The 15,589-nt window shown below is 66.9% G+C and overlaps 1 protein-coding gene across 1 annotated transcript; it reads left to right on the top strand.

The window, feature by feature from the left end:
- The first annotated feature begins 1,219 nt into the window (after positions 1–1,219).
- FIBCD1 (fibrinogen C domain containing 1) lies at positions 1,220–15,200 on the top strand. Its single transcript, XM_027471021.3, has 7 exons — positions 1,220–1,387; positions 5,799–6,275; positions 7,087–7,246; positions 7,865–8,001; positions 12,138–12,234; positions 12,498–12,677; positions 12,905–15,200. Exons 1-7 carry the CDS (start codon positions 1,316–1,318, stop codon positions 13,162–13,164), a joined length of 1,383 nt encoding a protein of 460 aa, XP_027326822.1. The 5' UTR covers positions 1,220–1,315; the 3' UTR covers positions 13,165–15,200.
- The last annotated feature ends 389 nt before the right edge of the window (positions 15,201–15,589 follow it).

Below are 15,589 nucleotides of genomic sequence, written 5' to 3' on the forward strand. Positions count from 1 at the left end.
GGGGGGGACACGAACCCGCCACTGGTGCAGCGAGCTGCCCGGTCTCAGCCAGAGAAGCCACCAGCGGGGAAGGAGCTGGGCTGTGGCCACCAGCAGCACCCCGTAAATCCGCACAGCATCACCAGGACCATGGGCATTTTTTGCTCCTGGCCAGGGGACAGCGGGCACTCGGGTACCCACGGCTCGAGGCACCGGCCTGGGGGTGCTTCCCCTTGTGCCCCCCCTGCTCAGAGGTCTCCAGGGGTTTCTCGGCAGTGAGGGAGGGAGCAGCCCCCCCGGTCCCCAGCCGGCCTGACGCAGGGCTGAGCCCTCTGTGCTCTCAGGATGCTCCTGAGAAGCTCTTAGCAGCGCTCCTGCCCGCAGGTCAGACAAGCGGCGGATGAAAGATTTAAAGGGAGGTGCCGCCAGGGTACGGGAAGGAAAAAAAAAAAAACAAAAACCCACAGCCCTGCTCCGAGAGGTGGCGGGAAGTCAGGCCGGCACTGCCGCTTTGGGCTGAAAACGCCAAGGTTTGGGCAAAACGCCCCGCTTGCGGTGCTTCGGTGGGCAGCTCCAAAGGGTGGGGGCCCTGCTGCTGCGCCCCCAGCCAGCACTGGGGGTTTGTAGCAGGTCCCCTTTAGCTCCCAAGGCTATCTGGGGGGGATCCAGATGCCCCCCGCTCTGCCCAGACCCCCTAAGGGACACCCCCCCCCCCGTGGGGCAGGGTGGCACCGAGCCCCCCGAGCTGCTGCCCCCAGCACCATGGCCTTGGGAATGGGGTGGGGGGGCCACGCACCCAGCACCTGCCCCTCCCCATAGCCCCAAGGGGGCAGGGGACACCCCAAAACCCCCCCTCTCCACCCTGCTCCGAGCCCCTGCCTTACCTGCTGCGCCTCCTCCAGCTGCAGCCGGGCTGTCCCCAGGGGGGGGGGCTTCAATCCGGAGTGACTCCGGAGCGGCTGGAGCGGGGTGGGGGGCACACAGAGGAGCCCCCCTCATAGCAGTGCCTTGGGGGGGGGGGTGAGGGGGGGCAGCGGTGGGACCAGAGGGGGGCACCCCAGGGTGGTGGTGAGGGGGGGGGGGGGCACCGCTCGCCCCTTTGCCCCCTACCCACGGCCGGAGAAGGGGGGGGGGAAAGAGGGGCGGGCGGGGCTGCCGGGAGGGAAGACCCACCCCCGCGTCCGTGCCCGTGGCCTCCTCCCTCCTCTTCCTCCCGTCCTCCTCCTCCTCCTCCTCCTCCTCCTCCTCCCGCTCCGGCTGCGCGGCGGCGGCGGCGGCTGCGGGGCTGCTGCGCCCGGGGAGGGGGCTCGGGGACTTGGCCCGAAGTTGCGGCGCGATGGGGAACGAGAGGTGGAAAACCATGGGAGGAGCCTCGCAACTTGAGGACGGGCAGCAGGAGAAAGCGCAGGTACGGGGCGAGCCGGGGGCGGCGGGACGGCACCCGGCAGGGGGAGGTGGAACGGTGGGGGGGGGGCCCCCTCCCCAACTTCTCGCCCTGGGCAGCCCCGCTTGTGAGAGGCTCCCCCCCGCCTTGAGACGAGCATCCTCATCCCGAAAAGGACCCAAAAGGAGGCTCCGGGCTCGCTGCCTCCCGTGAAGCCCCCCCCGCGGTGCTTTATTTCCAGCCGGGGGCGCATCCCTCCGTGCGCCCTGGCCGCTCCGGGGCTGTCACACACAACGCCGCTGCTCCACCGCTTCCATCACCTCCGAAATCACCTCCTGGAGGGGATTTGGCGGCCGTGCTGCAGCCAGAGCCGGCTGCGTGCCTTTATTTCCTCCCCTCCCCTCCCTCCCCAACCTGCCCCTTCTCCTGGGCAGCAGGCGGCCAGGTTTTGGGGGACAGGCCGGCGGTGGTGGCAGAGTGTGGGTGACACACGGGTGCCCGTGCGTGTGCCAAATGCTGCTTGCTCCAGCATCCACGCGTGTGTCGGATCCCCCAGCTGAGCCCAAAGCCGTGGGGCAGGCAGGGGGGCACGGCTGGGGCACGGGGCTGCCTCGCACCCCACACCACGCAGGGCTGGGGGCAAAGGCGCACGGTGCGTGGGCGAGCGGGGCTGCAAAGGGCTGGGGGAAACCAAGGAGATGGTCCCGACACAGCCCGAGAGGCAGGGATGGAGCTGGGAGCAGGGAGGCAGCAGCAGCAGCCTCAATCACCTGGCTTCTCTCCGCACCCCGCTGCCTGGAGAGGGTCTGCGGGGAGCAGGCACAGCGGGGGCACGCTCGTCCCCACGTCCATCGCTTGCTTTTCGCCCACCCCTTCAATGGGTCTGGCCCCACACGGGGCTGGATGGCGCAGCCTGGAGCTGTTTGGGCTTTGCAGAGGAGGCAGAGTTTGCTCCCAGCTCCCCGAGGCTCCAGCAGAGAGCTGTCCCTGCGCGCTCGCCCGCAGCCAGGCAGCTCCTCTCCCCGCGCCGTGCTGCGCTGGAGGAGCAGCAGCAGCGGGCTGGGAGCACGGAGGAGAGCAGGTAGCAGGATTCAGCTCTGTGCCGGCTCTGGGAGAAGCAGGGCAGGGTGCTGGGACGGGCAGGGAGCACAACAAGGTGCTGGGACATGTCTCCAGCACGGCCCCGAGCCCCACGGGGAGCAGCTCTGGGCAAAGAGGGGCTGGAGCGAGGCTGCTTCAGCCTGGAGGGGGGCAGGGGAAGAGCAGGACAAGCAGCTGGGATGCACGAGGAGCTGCAAGCCCTGCCTTTGGGTGGGGATGGAACAGCCCCCACTGTCCTGGGGCTCCTCTGGGGCCAGATGGACCTGGCAGCATGGGGTGGCTGGGCTGCAGATTGCCCCAGCAGCAGGGGCTGGCTGATGGAAATTGTGCTGTGAAGCACCCCTGGGAGCCTGGATCGGACCCAGCTGGGGCACAGCTCACAGGGGAGCCCCCAGCAGTCGCTGCCCCCATCCCAGAGCTCTCCCCATGGCCCTGCCTGGAGAGCCCACAGCGAAGAGCAGCAGCTGCTGGAGCAAAGGGCGCCTCCTCCTCCAAAAACTGCCCCACGGCAAAGCTCAGCCTCTCCCAGCACTGCTCTCCGTCCTCAGCTCCATCCCCATCCCGGCTGCCTGGGGACAACCAGCAACTGCCCTTCACTCCCCGTGGCTCTGCTCCGGCTGCGTGTGCTGAAGCCGGTGCACCCTGCGCCCAGTGTGGCCACTTTTTGGGCACTGGTGCTGCTGGGACCACCCCACGGGCACAGTGGCCACGAGTGGAGACACCAAACCAGGGCTCGGGGTGCAGGAGCTTTTGCTCCCCACCCATGCTGGCTCTCCTGGGTGCTTCAGCCCTTCAGAGGGCCAAAAAGGAGCAGGATCCTCAGCGCCAGCTCCTTGGGGCTGCCTCCTCCGTGCTCCACGTGCATCCAGCATGAGGGGAACCGGCCTTCTGCGCCCATGGGGGGCAGAGCAGGGACTGGCACCACCACGGCCTCGCAGCCCAGCACCCGGAGCAGGTTTGCAGGTGAAGCAGCTCCACTCGCTCCTTAGGAAGAAGTGATCTGGGGACATCGGGAGCTCCAGCCTGATGGCAAGGGGACACCACCAAGCAGGGTGTCATCCAGCAGAGGGATGTCCTACGGCTGCCCAAAAGCTCACCAAGAAGCTCCAGGAGCTCCAAGCCCCTCAGTGGACAGCAGAATCCCTCGGCGCCCTGAGGGACGAGGTGTTTGCAGGGCCCCATGCCGGGAGCTCTCTCTCTTTGCTGTGGTGCTGCCGAGTTTTGGGGGTGGGGGCTTGGGGGACCCCCACCCGGCCAGGAGCGCTCCTGGTGCCGCCGGCTGAGTTTCCCTTCCTCTCCCCACCGCAGGTTGCCAGGTAACACAACCTGCCAGCGAGATGCTGGGGGCCCTGTAAAGCTGTCACCGCACGGCTGCGAGCAGAGGGGCCGCGTCCCCCCCCCCTGCTGCCCCCCCAGTGCCGGGGCTCGAAGGCTGGAGAGGAGCTGGGTGGGTGCAGCTCCTGGGCAGAGCCACAGGCTTGTGGCGACGGAGCCCATGGGGGATTTGTGGCCATGGGAAGCAGCACATCATGCAGGTGGCTCCGTGGATGGAAGCCCTTCGCCGGCAGCCGGGTCCCTCGGGGGTCCCAGCAGGACATCAGCAATGGGGGGGGGGACACAGGGTTGGGAGCAGTCGCGTGCAGGACAGGAGGGTGCAGAGCTGGGGGTGGGACAGGCGTGGTGGCACTGTCACTGCTCGTCCCACAGGTCCCCAAATATCCCACCGAGCGCCTGTGCTCAGCATCCACCCCCATCCATCCCCATCCTTTTTGCTTCTGTGCTCGCAGGGGACAGGTCCCAAATGTCCCCATGGGGCTGCCAGCGATGCCCCCTGCCCCATCCCGTGGGCAGAAGCACTCTGAGGATGAGCCCCCCAGCCCCTGTCCCTGTCCCCACCCCGTGCAGAAGCACACAGCACCCCCCCAGCTTGCCGAAAGCTCCCCTTAATGCCGTGACATTTCCTCCTGACGCACACAGCAGGAGGCTTTGGGGCTGCCTCCTTACGGTGCTCCCTGCGGGGTGGCTCTCCCACCGTTCCCATCACCAGGGAACAAACCCGGAGCATCCCCCGGGGCTGGGGGGCAGCCGTGGGCCCCCCCTGAGCCCTCCCCATCCACCGCAGCTGGGGTCACCTTAATGCAAATGGTTGCGGGAGCGTGAGTGAAGGGTGCTTGAAGGAAGGTGTCACTCCAGATAGATGCGCACGGGAGGGGACAGGGCCTGGGAAATCTTTGCAGATGCAGCAATTTTTGCTCTCATTCCCGGAGAAAGTCGTCTTTGTCTCTGCGAATCGGCGGCTTTTCTGGCAGCCCTGCAATTCCTTCTGACAGCTGCGGCCGGGGTCAGGGGAAAATCACAGCCTCTGTCCCGCAGGTGGAATGGGAACGGGGTGGGGGGGGGACGGGAGCTGATGGGGTGGGTGGCAGCATCACCGTGGGGCTGTGCGAGGAGGAGAGGCTCTCCCCGTGAGCTGAGGGCTTTGGGAGCTGCCCTGCTCCTCTCCGGGGACAGGGACGGTGCAAAGGGGACGGGAACGTGGGGCTCCCTGGAGCGGGGACCTCCCCGCTGGGAGCAGGTCCCCGCGGTGCGCAGCGTGGCTCCAGCTGGGGACGCCCCGTGCTTACCTCTTGCTTTCCCCAGGGCTCACAGGAGGTGTTTTTTCCCCCCGTTTCTCCCCAAATTTGTGCACGCCCAGGGCAGCCGGGAGCCCGCACGCACCTCCCTGGAGCTGGGGCTGTTCTGGCTGAGCATCGCCTGTTCAATAAAACATGCGAGTGGCAGCACGCGGCCGCGGCACCGCTCGCTCTCGTTATTATTTCATACCCCCCCGTCTCCCAGGCGGTTTTAGCAGCTTTGCTCACTGAGCTCGCCCGTGCCCCCTCCAGCCCTGGCAGAGCCGCAGGGCTCCCCGGGGGGTCCTTGGGGTCCCCGTGTCCCCCCCCCTCCGGTGCACAGCGTCACCTCCCTCGCTGCTGGACCCGTCGCGGAGGTGTGGGTCCAACCCATGGGCACGGATGCGAGCCACGTGGAGAATCACCCTGCAGGAAAAACCCACAGCTTGGCCTCCCTGCTGTCCCCTAGGTGCCACCCAACTTCTCCCAGGGGGTCTTCTGGGGGGGGCTGCCTGCCCAAAAACGGGGCACAAAGGCAGAGCTCCCCCTCTGGGCTTCGCACGGGGCCAAAAGCGCCCTGCAGCAGGTGCAAACCCCAGGGGTGAACCCAGCTCCTGCCCCCTGAGGGTTTGAACCCACCTCGTGGCGGAGGGGCAGCGGGGTGGGGGGGTCCTGAGGTCCACCCGGATGGGTCCCGCTGGCATCTGTGTGTGTGTCCCCAGAGGATGAGCTGCGGGTACGTCCTGTGCACCGTGCTGCTGTCGGTGGCCGTCCTCCTGGCGGTGACGGTGACGGGGGCCATCCTCTTCATCAACCACTACCACGCGCCCGGCACCGAGCCGCCCCCCGTCATCAGCACCAACCCCGAGGAAGCCAACGCCCTGGTCACCATCGAGAAAGCCGACAGCTCCCGCATCAACATCTTCATCGACCCCAACTGCCCCGACCAGGCGGGCGGTTTCGGGCGCCTGGAGGGGCTGCAGAGCTCCCTGCTGCGCGCCCTCTCCGACCACGACGCCGAAACCAAGGCTGCCAAGGGGCAGCAGAAGGCCCTGCTGGTCACCGTGGCCGACGAGGTGGCCAAGCTGCTGGCGCACGCTGCCCAGCTGCGCGCCGACTGCGACGGCCTCAAGAAAGGGCACAGCGCCATGGGGCAGGAGCTCAGCGCCCTGCAGGGCGAGCAGGGCAGGCTCATCCAGGTGGGTACGGCTCCACGGTGCTGCTTGGGGACCTGGGTGTCCCCAGGGTTGTAGGGCACGGCCCCTGGTCTGTGTGGAGGGAGCAGCTCCAGCGGACAGGAGCTGGGGGTGATGCCACACCGATGGCTGCAGACTTTTAGGGTCCCCGTGCCCAGCTCCCTGCTCCAGATCTGGCTCAGCACCCCTGGGCATACCCAAACGGGCAGCAGGACCGTGCTGGGGGGTTCTCCCCTCCCTGCTCACCAACCACCCCCCTGCCCTCCCCAATTCACCGCCCCAACCCCTCCTGGATGGCACCAAAACCTTACCCGGGTCGGGCAGAGCTGCCGCGATGCTGCGGGTCCCGCTCAGGGCTGGCTGCCCATCCCTCTGTCACCTCCTCAGCTCCGCTGCCCTGCTCCCGCCTGCCCTCACCTCGCCTGCCTCTCCCCGCTGGGTCACCTCGGGGGACGGCAGAGCCGGTGGCTGGCTCAGGACACGGCTCCTGCTGCCACCCCAGGTCCCCCAGGGCCGCTCCCTGTGCGCGCCCGCGGGGCGGCAGCACCGGCGCACCAAGGGCCGGGGGTTTCTCCAGCCTGGAGAAGACCCCACCAGGCTGCAAAGCACCCAAAGGGGCTGTTTGGGGTCTGCTGTGGCTTTTGTGTCCCCCACCTTGCACCCTGCCTGGTGGCGTTTGGAGAACCAAGGGAGCGCGCAGAGCATCCGCGCTGCGTGGGGACGGAGGAGCCGCCCTGCTGTGGGTGGAAGGGACCTAAAATAATCCCACCTAACCACAACTTGTCACCTTCCCCTGTGTCCCCTTCGCCCGCAGCTGCTCTCGGAGAGCCAGGCCAACATGGCTCGGCTGGTGAGCTCCGTCAGCGACGTGCTGGACACGCTGCAGAAGGAGCGCGGCGGCGCACGGCCCCGGCTCAAGGCCGACCTGCAGCGAGCCCCGGCACGGGGAGCGCGGCCCCGCGGCTGCTCCAACGGTGAGATGGGATCCTTGTCCCACCCGGGGAGAGGGTGCTGCCATGGGGTGGCCCTCAGCATGTCCCTACCTGGGGAAAAGGGAGGGGGAAACAAACCCGAGATGGGGAAACCAGCCTGGAGGGCACTGGGTGCGGCGGGGGGACTGGGCAGGAGGGAGATGTGCCCAGGGTGGGTTTTCACCACGCAGCCCCAGCTATCCAGCCTGTGAAACCAGCCCCAAAGCCCCTTTACCTCTGCCTGTTCCCCACAGATGTGCAGAAGTCACCTTTCTCCTTCCGTGGCATTCAAACCGTGGGTTGGGATGAGGCTGAGATGGCCCTGGGGCCGGCAGCGTGTCCGTGCCCTGCCTGCAGCTGCCTCTGGCTCCCTCCTCCCCAGCTGGGACCCGCCGGCCCCGGGCATCGCAGGGGTCCTGGGGACGGTCCCTGCCCTGTGGTGGCTGTGTCCCCCCCAGCACTGCTTCCCCCGAGCCTCGGAGGAGAAGGGCTGGAAAGAGCGAGGCAACGAGAGCTGGCAGCACGGTCAAGAGCCTGGAAGAAATGGCAAGCCATGAAATTAGCTCATTAATTAACCAGCCTCCCTCTTCCTTCCCACCCCATCCCTGCGCCCCGCTCCAGGCTCCCGGCCCCGGGACTGCTTTGACATCTACGCGAGCGGACAGCAAGAGGATGGGATTTACTCCATCTTCCCCACGCACGACCCCGCGGGCTTCCAGGTCTACTGCGACATGACGACGGACGGGGGCGGCTGGACGGTGAGCGGGGCCATGTCCCCACACGGGGACGAGGGGGCTGTGGGCTGGAGATGTCGCTCTCGGCACCGAGATGCGTCGTGGGGACGTGGGGATGGGGCTTGGCTGCACACCAGGACCTGGCACCGGCTCAGGACGCGCTGCTGGGGTTTGGAGCTGGGTGATGGAGCTTGGTGCCGTGATGGAGCCCGTCCTTCCCAGCAGGGCTGGCCCCAGGATGGGATGAAATGGGGCAAAAGGCTCTGCTTGACCCCATCCCCATGTCTTGCTGGGTGGTGTGAGCTCGTGCCGGGCTCCGTGCTGCCTTTTGTTGGGTGCTGCGCACGGAGCAGGGCGGTGAAGGCAAACCAGGCAGCAGGGAGCCACCAACCCCAGGTGGGGTGCTCGGGCAGCTCCCCAAAACCAGGCTGCCCAAAATGAGGGCAGCAGGAGAAATTAGCTTGTGAGCCACGAACGCCTGCTCTGCCCCCCATCACAGCCCACATCCCCCTGCCCCTGTCCAAAGGCGGCGACCGGGGCTTTCCACAGCATTTTTGGAAGCTCAGAGCGCAGCCTCGTGCCCTCCCTGCCCCCTCCGGAGCCCGGGACGCCCCCAGCCCCAGCTCGTTTCGCCTCAGCTGACAAAGGGGCACCCCGGGGCGCCTGCACCACTGATTAGCTCGCCTTGTCCACTTCGCTTTGCTGCAGCGCCGCGACAGCCCCAAAATCGCAGTAATGCGGCACAGAGCAGGCGGGGGGGACGCAATCACAGCCCCCTGACCCAGGGACCCTCCTCAGCCAGGTCCCCTTGGGCACCCCCATCCAGGGGGGCACTGCTGGGGGTGTCGGGGTGCCACCCCGCAGGGACCCAAGGGTGCTGACCCTCAGGGGCAGGCAGCCTCCCCCCCAAGGACACGCTGGCTGAGCCGAGCCACCCCTCCAGCCCCTCCAGCTGGGCGCTCTAGGAAATAAATCCCCGCGATCTGCTTCCCCTAAGCAGCTTTGAGCGGTGCCAGGAGGGAGCTTAGCCCCCCTGCCCTCGGGGGGCTGATGAGCCTTCGGCCTCGCTCTGCCCGGAGCCCACCCCAGGCAGCAGCAACTTGTTGTGCACAGCCGGGTCCGTAGCAGCAGCTCCAGCGGGGAAAATAGAGGCACGGCACAGGCACCCTGGGTCCTGGGGGTGCACGGAAGGAAAAGGGGGACCCCCTCCTTTCCCACGGAGCAGGGGGTCCCGGCCAACCCCACGCGCAGCCTCCCCCAGCCACGCGCTCAGGAGCTGCCTGAAGAGCAGCCCAAGGTGATTAGGCAGCCACTCAGAGGTTTATTTAAAGCTGCTGCAGCTGGGAGGGCTCCAGCTGGGCTGGGGAGGGTGCAAAGTGAATGATTTTACCCCAGGCAGCACCACGTGCCCTGGCCTCAGCTGGGGACAACGGAGCCGAAGTCCCGGCACCGCAGGGACAGGGACCGAGACACTCGCCCCGGCTCCTTGCCTCGAGGCACGGCACCAGCCTTGTTCGCCTCCCTTTTTCGTGGGTCTGGGGGGGGGGGACACATCCCACCCATCTCCCCTGGGGCTGGGGACATTTTGGGGTCCACGGGCACGCGCCCACGGGGGGCTCCAGGTGAGCCCCGGCTGGGTGCCGTGGTGCAGAGCCTGGGAAATTTCCCTCCCCTCCTCCTCCTCCTCCTCCTCCTCCTCTGGAGCGATTACTCCTGACATTTGGGCTTATTTGCATGTGGGTGGGTGGGTGGAAGCAGCTGAATCAATTTTGACTCAGGAGCTGCTGAGCTAAGCCCGAGGCTGCAAGGGAGGCTCGGAGCCTGCGGAGACAGGGCAGGGGCAGAGCCGTGCCGATGCCCCGCTGCACCTAAACCCCAAACGGGGTCACCCACCAGCATCTCCCCGTCCCCACGGGGTCACCACCACGTCCCCTCGCCCTGAGGGTCCCCGTTTGCTCCCCGTCCCCAGGACAGCTCTGTGCAGCTCCCCGTGCCACGGCTCTGCGCCCCGCGGCACAAGGTGACGGCCACATCCAGCCCGGGGCTGGGCACCCAGGGGACGTGGGATGCTTTTTCCACTCCCTACCTTCCCCAGCTCGCTGTGAGCGATGGCAGCAATTTGGGGCCGTTTCCCGTGTATTTTGCACAGCTGAAAAGTAGATCCTGCCCGAAAAGGGAGCTGGCAGCACCGGGGGGCACTCGCTGTCAGCAGGGCAGCACGAAGGTGGAGATGTGGGTGGGGACAGCATTATTTTGGGGGTGCCACCAGCCTTGGGGACACCTCTGCCACCAGCTGTGCTGCGTGGCCAGGTCTCTGTCCCCCGTGCCCTGTGCTTAGAGCTGGGTTTAATTGCAGCGATGCCCACGGGCTGAGCGAACCTCGCAGCAGCAGCACCGGGGCTGCAGCACGGACACTTCCCAGCCCGGCTGCAGGCAGAGGCTGGTGCTCCTTTTTTCTTTATTTCACTCACTTTTCTGGGCCCGTGCCTTCCCGGGGTCTGCCTCGCTCCGGTGAGCTCCCAGTGACCGGAGGAGGCAGCGAGCCGGGGCGATGAATATTTCAGCCTGGGCTTTAAAGCGGGGAAGGAAATCCTTTTTGCTTAAGAGGGGGCGATGCATATTTCATGGGGAGGAAAAGAGCAGGGAGCCCGCGCTGTGAGCGCAGTGAGGCTGCTCCCCCAGCCCATTTCTCACCCCAGCCCCCATCCCAGAGCTGTCCCCACGTCCCCCCTGGCAGCATCCCCCCGAGCTGCTCACCCAAAACCATCGCATCCCTGCCTGGTGGGCGCACGCAGCAGGAGGGACAAGAGGTGACGAGGAGGGCGCAGGAGACCCAGAAGGATCTGCGGGAGATCTGGCACCCCCTCCCCAGCCCTCCCAGCATGTTTGGAGCCTCTCAAAGCCAATTTTGGGGACCGTGGGGCACCGAGGGCTGCTCCGGTGCCGGGAGAGCCCCGTGCCAGCCCTAAGCTGCAGGCACCTCGGTAATCACCGCAGCGCGCCGAGGCTCAGCTAATGAAGCCGTGTCCCGCACGCCTTCCTGAGCACCCCTCGGACAATTGGCCTAGTTACAACCTCGGGTCAAAGCCGATTAAACGGGAGCATCGCTGTCGCCTTCCCCACGCGGCAACGCTCGGAGCCAGCCTTGGCCGGGGAAAATCAGCTCGGGGGGCCCCCAGCCAGCCGCGCCACCCCCTCGCCTGCCAAGCGCCCAGAAAGCCCCTTTAACGGGCTTAGCCGCGGCTTCTCAAGTGCTCAACGAGGGGATAAAAATTAAGGCTCTAATTCTAGAAGGTAAGTACAGCAGGATCAGCGCCGCGCCGAGGATGGCGCTGCCCCTGCGCAGGGCGGCTCTGGCAGCGCCCAGCCCCAAAACTGCACAGGGGGCAGGAGCTGGGGGCCCGTCCCCGTGGAGAGCAGCTCCAGGATGTGCAGTGACCAATTTAGGGGGGTAAAAATCCCACGTGTGCCATGGCAGCGAGCCACAGAAGGACGGGAGCATCCTGGAGAGGTGGCACTGCTTGTGGGGACAGCCCCCGTGCTTGGGGGCTCAGCCCTGGGCAGCCCCCCCTGAGCCCCCCGAGCCCCCCAGCACCCTGGGGAGCTGAGCGCTGTGGGGCCGTCCCCCCGGCTTCGATTCCCCCGCAGGCAGGCTGGGGCGGCCAAGTTTAATGCAATTAATCTGGAGCTGGAGGCTTAATTACGTTCAAGCGGTCGGACACGGAGCAGCGTTTTCTGGCTTGCTGTCAATAAATCAAACTCAAAATAATGATAAAAGGGGAGGAAACGCACGGGGCGTGAAACGCCGATGAGCAGACAGGAGAGGAAAAGGGGTGGCTCCAGACAGAAAAAACAGGCTGAGCCCTGAGCTGGCCTGGGTCTGGGCAGCACGGGGAGCTGAGGTGTCCCCCAGGTGGGGCATGGGGTTAAATCCTATTTGAAGCCACCCTCCTGTCCCCAGGGGGGGATAAAAACCAAGCATCGCCTGGGATCTGCTCGCTCCGGCATCCCCATGGAATAACCGAGCCCGAAGGGTTTAATTTGGGCAGGAATTAATTTGTACCTGGGCCTAATGAGGCAGCAGGACGAGGAGCAGCACAGCCGGGAGCAGCTCAGGCTCGGAGCACCCTGTGGCTGACCCCCCCCCGGTGTTTCCCCAGGTGTTCCAGCGGCGGGAGGACGGCTCAGTCAACTTCTTCCGTGGCTGGGAGGCGTACCGGGACGGCTTCGGCAAGCTGACTGGGGAGCACTGGTTAGGTGCGTGGGGTGGCAGCCCCTTTGGGGCCGGATTTCCTCCGCACAGGGCTGACCCCAAACCCCCAAACGCTGCCTGGCCGTGGGGGGGGGACACACAACACGCGGGGAGGCTGCAAAGGGGCAGCAGCAGGCAGGGAAGCTGCATGCGCGCCCTTGGCAAGCGGAGCAGGGGCTGGGGGGGGAGCTGCTGCGTCCCACCCCGTGCCCCTTTCCTGGGGGATCCCCCCCGGGTGCCCCCCGCTCACCCCGTCCCCCTGCTGCAGGGTTGAAGCGGATCCACGTGCTGACCATACAGGGCACCTACGAGCTCCGCATCGACCTGGAGGACTTCGACAACGGCACCGCCTTTGCGCACTACGGCAGCTTCGGCGTGGGGCTCTTCTCCGTCGACCCCGAGGAGGACGGGTACCCCGTGTCCATCGCCGACTACTCGGGGACGGCAGGTAGGGTGTCGGGAACGTGCGTGGCCCCACAGGGCACCAAAATCCCTTGTTGGGGCTGCATCTGCAGAGGGTTGGGAGCTGGAGAGCGGCTGCCGGTTGGGTATCGGCACAGCGGGTGAGCCCGAGCGCCCCGTACGGCACCGGGGAGCCCCACAGGGGGGGGGTGTGTGGGACCCCCAGGGAGAGGGGTGGGAAGAGCCCTTCACGGCCCCTTTCCCCTGCATCAGGAGACTCCTTCCTGAAGCACAACGGGATGAAGTTCACCACCAAGGACCTGGACAACGACCACTCGGAGAACAACTGCGCGTCCTTCTACCACGGCGCCTGGTGGTACCGCAACTGCCACACCTCCAACCTCAACGGGCAGTACCTCAAGGGCCACCACAGCTCCTACGCCGACGGCATCGAGTGGTCCTCCTGGACGGGCTGGCAGTACTCCCTCAAGTTCACCGAGATGAAGATCCGGCCTGTCCGGGAGGAGAACTAGGGGATGGCACGAGCTCCCCCCCCAGCCCCTGCCCTTCCCCAGCGCCCCGTGTCCCTGTGTCCCCGTCCTCCCAGCGCACCCCAGGTTGCCGTCCTCCCCCGGGGTCCCTCAGGAGCATCATCCCCCAGGGCTGGCGGCTGTTTCCCCAGGTGTCTGTGTTGATCCCGTGCCCCCCACTCCCCGCCGAGATGGGTGCCCCCTCCCCGAGCCGCTTGCGGTGCAGCGGGGATTTGGGGAGCGGTGCTGGGGGGGCTGAGCGGTGAGGTTGTGCCAGGCTGGTCCCCTCTGCTTGTCCCCACGGTGGGCACGGACATCTATGGGCAACCTGGTGGCCACTCGGGGGGACCCACAGAGCCCCCACAGCGCTTCTGGGGATGGGGAGGGCGCTGCTGGGCTGGAGCCCCTGTGCCCACATCACCGCGCCTGCGGCTCCTTCTCCACCCCGTGGACGCTCCCCTCTCCCCATCCCTGGTCCTGGCAGCAGGGGGGGACACGGCCAAACCTCGCTGTCCCCCCCAGGCTGGGGTGTGCAGCCAGGCTGGCCGCCTGTCCCTGCCCACGGACACCCCGAACCCACGGGCACGGCGCTGCAGGGACGGGCGCCTGCAGCCGAGCACGGCACGGAGCCGTTTTGGAGGCACTGGGGAAGCAGAGAGGAGGAGGAGGAGGAGGAGGGAGCGAGGAAGGCTCGCCTCCCAGCACCTGCCCCACACAGCCCCTCCCTGCCGACAGGACCTGCTGGGCCTCACGTTGGATTTTCCCCATCCAAAAGCTGTGACCCTGCCCAAATCCCCCCCGCCTCGGCCAGCACACGCCTCCCCCTGCGAGCCCCCAGCCCGGGGCCCCGCGTTCGTCTCCATCCCGATGAGCCACGGCTCTGCACCTGCAGATATTCAAAGCCTTTCGTTTCCTCAAATCCCATTAAGGTTTTGCGGAAAGCAGCCCTGAGTGGGGCTTAGCATCTGCAGGGCCCTGATAACGGGGCTGCCGCCGCAGCCAGGCTCAGCCCCGACCCACCCAGGGGTGCAGCAACCCCGACCCCCTGGGCATGGGTGGTGGTGGGGAGAGGGACAGGCTCTGGCAAGGACTCCAGGGGGGCTTTTGCCCCAAAAAAGCCCCCAACAAAGCCTGTGCGGGAGCAGGGAGGGGAGGGGGAAGCCGGGACCCCTGCACCCTGTGTGATATTTCCAGAAGCAACGAGGAGAGCAGCCCCTGCACCGGACCCTGCCCCATGGAGCGCACCCGGAGCACCCCAAGGAGGGGAGGACAGCCCCCGCTGCCCCCACTGCCCCCGCTGCCTGGGGACTGCGGGCACCGTGAGATCAAAGCCTCGTCCTCCCGGCAGCTTTGCACTTCCCTACGTGCTCCTTTTTTTAAATCTTCCCCCTCAACGAGCTGGACGAGCCCTCTCAGCCGCCAGGCGATTCTCCATCCCCCTGCCCCGCCAGGGGAGCGGGGACCCTCAGTGCTCGGCCCCCCCCAACTCTGCCCTTTGCCGGGGACATTTCCCCACTCGATGGGGACGAGCTCCGAGCACAAGCAGCCACCATCAGCCCAGCTCCATCCCTACCCGGGCAGCCAGCCGGGCTGGGTGCCTGAACCGAGGCGATTTGGGGAGCTCCGCGGTGCTTTCCCCAACCAACACGGGGGGCAGGAGCCCCCCAGCAGCACCCCAGGGGCTCCCGGCATCCCCGGGAAGGGGCTGCAGGGAGGGCAGCAAGGCGGCCGTGCCCCACCTTTGCTTTCAGCTCGTTTATTTCCGTGGATTAGACGTAGCCAGTTTTATAGCGTTTGCCTCCGGGGAGAAGGATCCGGAGCCCGTGCTTGGTGTCCCCATCGTGGGGAGCTCCTGGGGGCTGTGGGGGGGGCCGTGGTGTGCGCAGCGTGTCAGTAACACTTCCCCGTGTAACTGCCCGTCTCACCCAGGACTCTGGACGAGTTTGGTTTGGATGGCACCCCCCGAGGTGCCGGATTCCCCAGGATTACCAAGGGGTGGCCAGGGGGGCAGCGGGGACGCAGTGGGGGCGGCACGGCCACGGCCTCGTGCTGGGGACGGGAAGGGGCAGCGCGGGTGGCTCGCGGGGCCGGCGCCTCGCCACCTCCCTCCCCGCGGGGTCGTGTTGTTTTGCCGTGCCGTGAAGTCTCCATCGTGTGTGAGTGGTGTCCAGCGCCGTCCGTGTGGACTTTGGGAACTCCTTAATAAAAGGAACTCATCGTTACCCCGCGTCTCCGCCTCCGTGCCCACCTCGCGCTGCGGGGCCACCGCCCTGCGGTGCCATCGGGTGGGTCCCAGCCCCACAAAGGGACTTGGTGGCACCGTCCTGGCAACCCTTTGAAACCCCACAGGGCCCCCGAGCCCAGGGGGAGATGGTGCTGAGCTGCTGTGTTTTTTTGGGGAAGGAGGAACCCAGCCCTGTTGGGACCA

This window comes from Anas platyrhynchos, chromosome 18, assembly GCF_047663525.1.
Source record: "Anas platyrhynchos isolate ZD024472 breed Pekin duck chromosome 18, IASCAAS_PekinDuck_T2T, whole genome shotgun sequence".
Classification (NCBI taxonomy): Eukaryota; Metazoa; Chordata; class Aves; order Anseriformes; family Anatidae; genus Anas; species Anas platyrhynchos.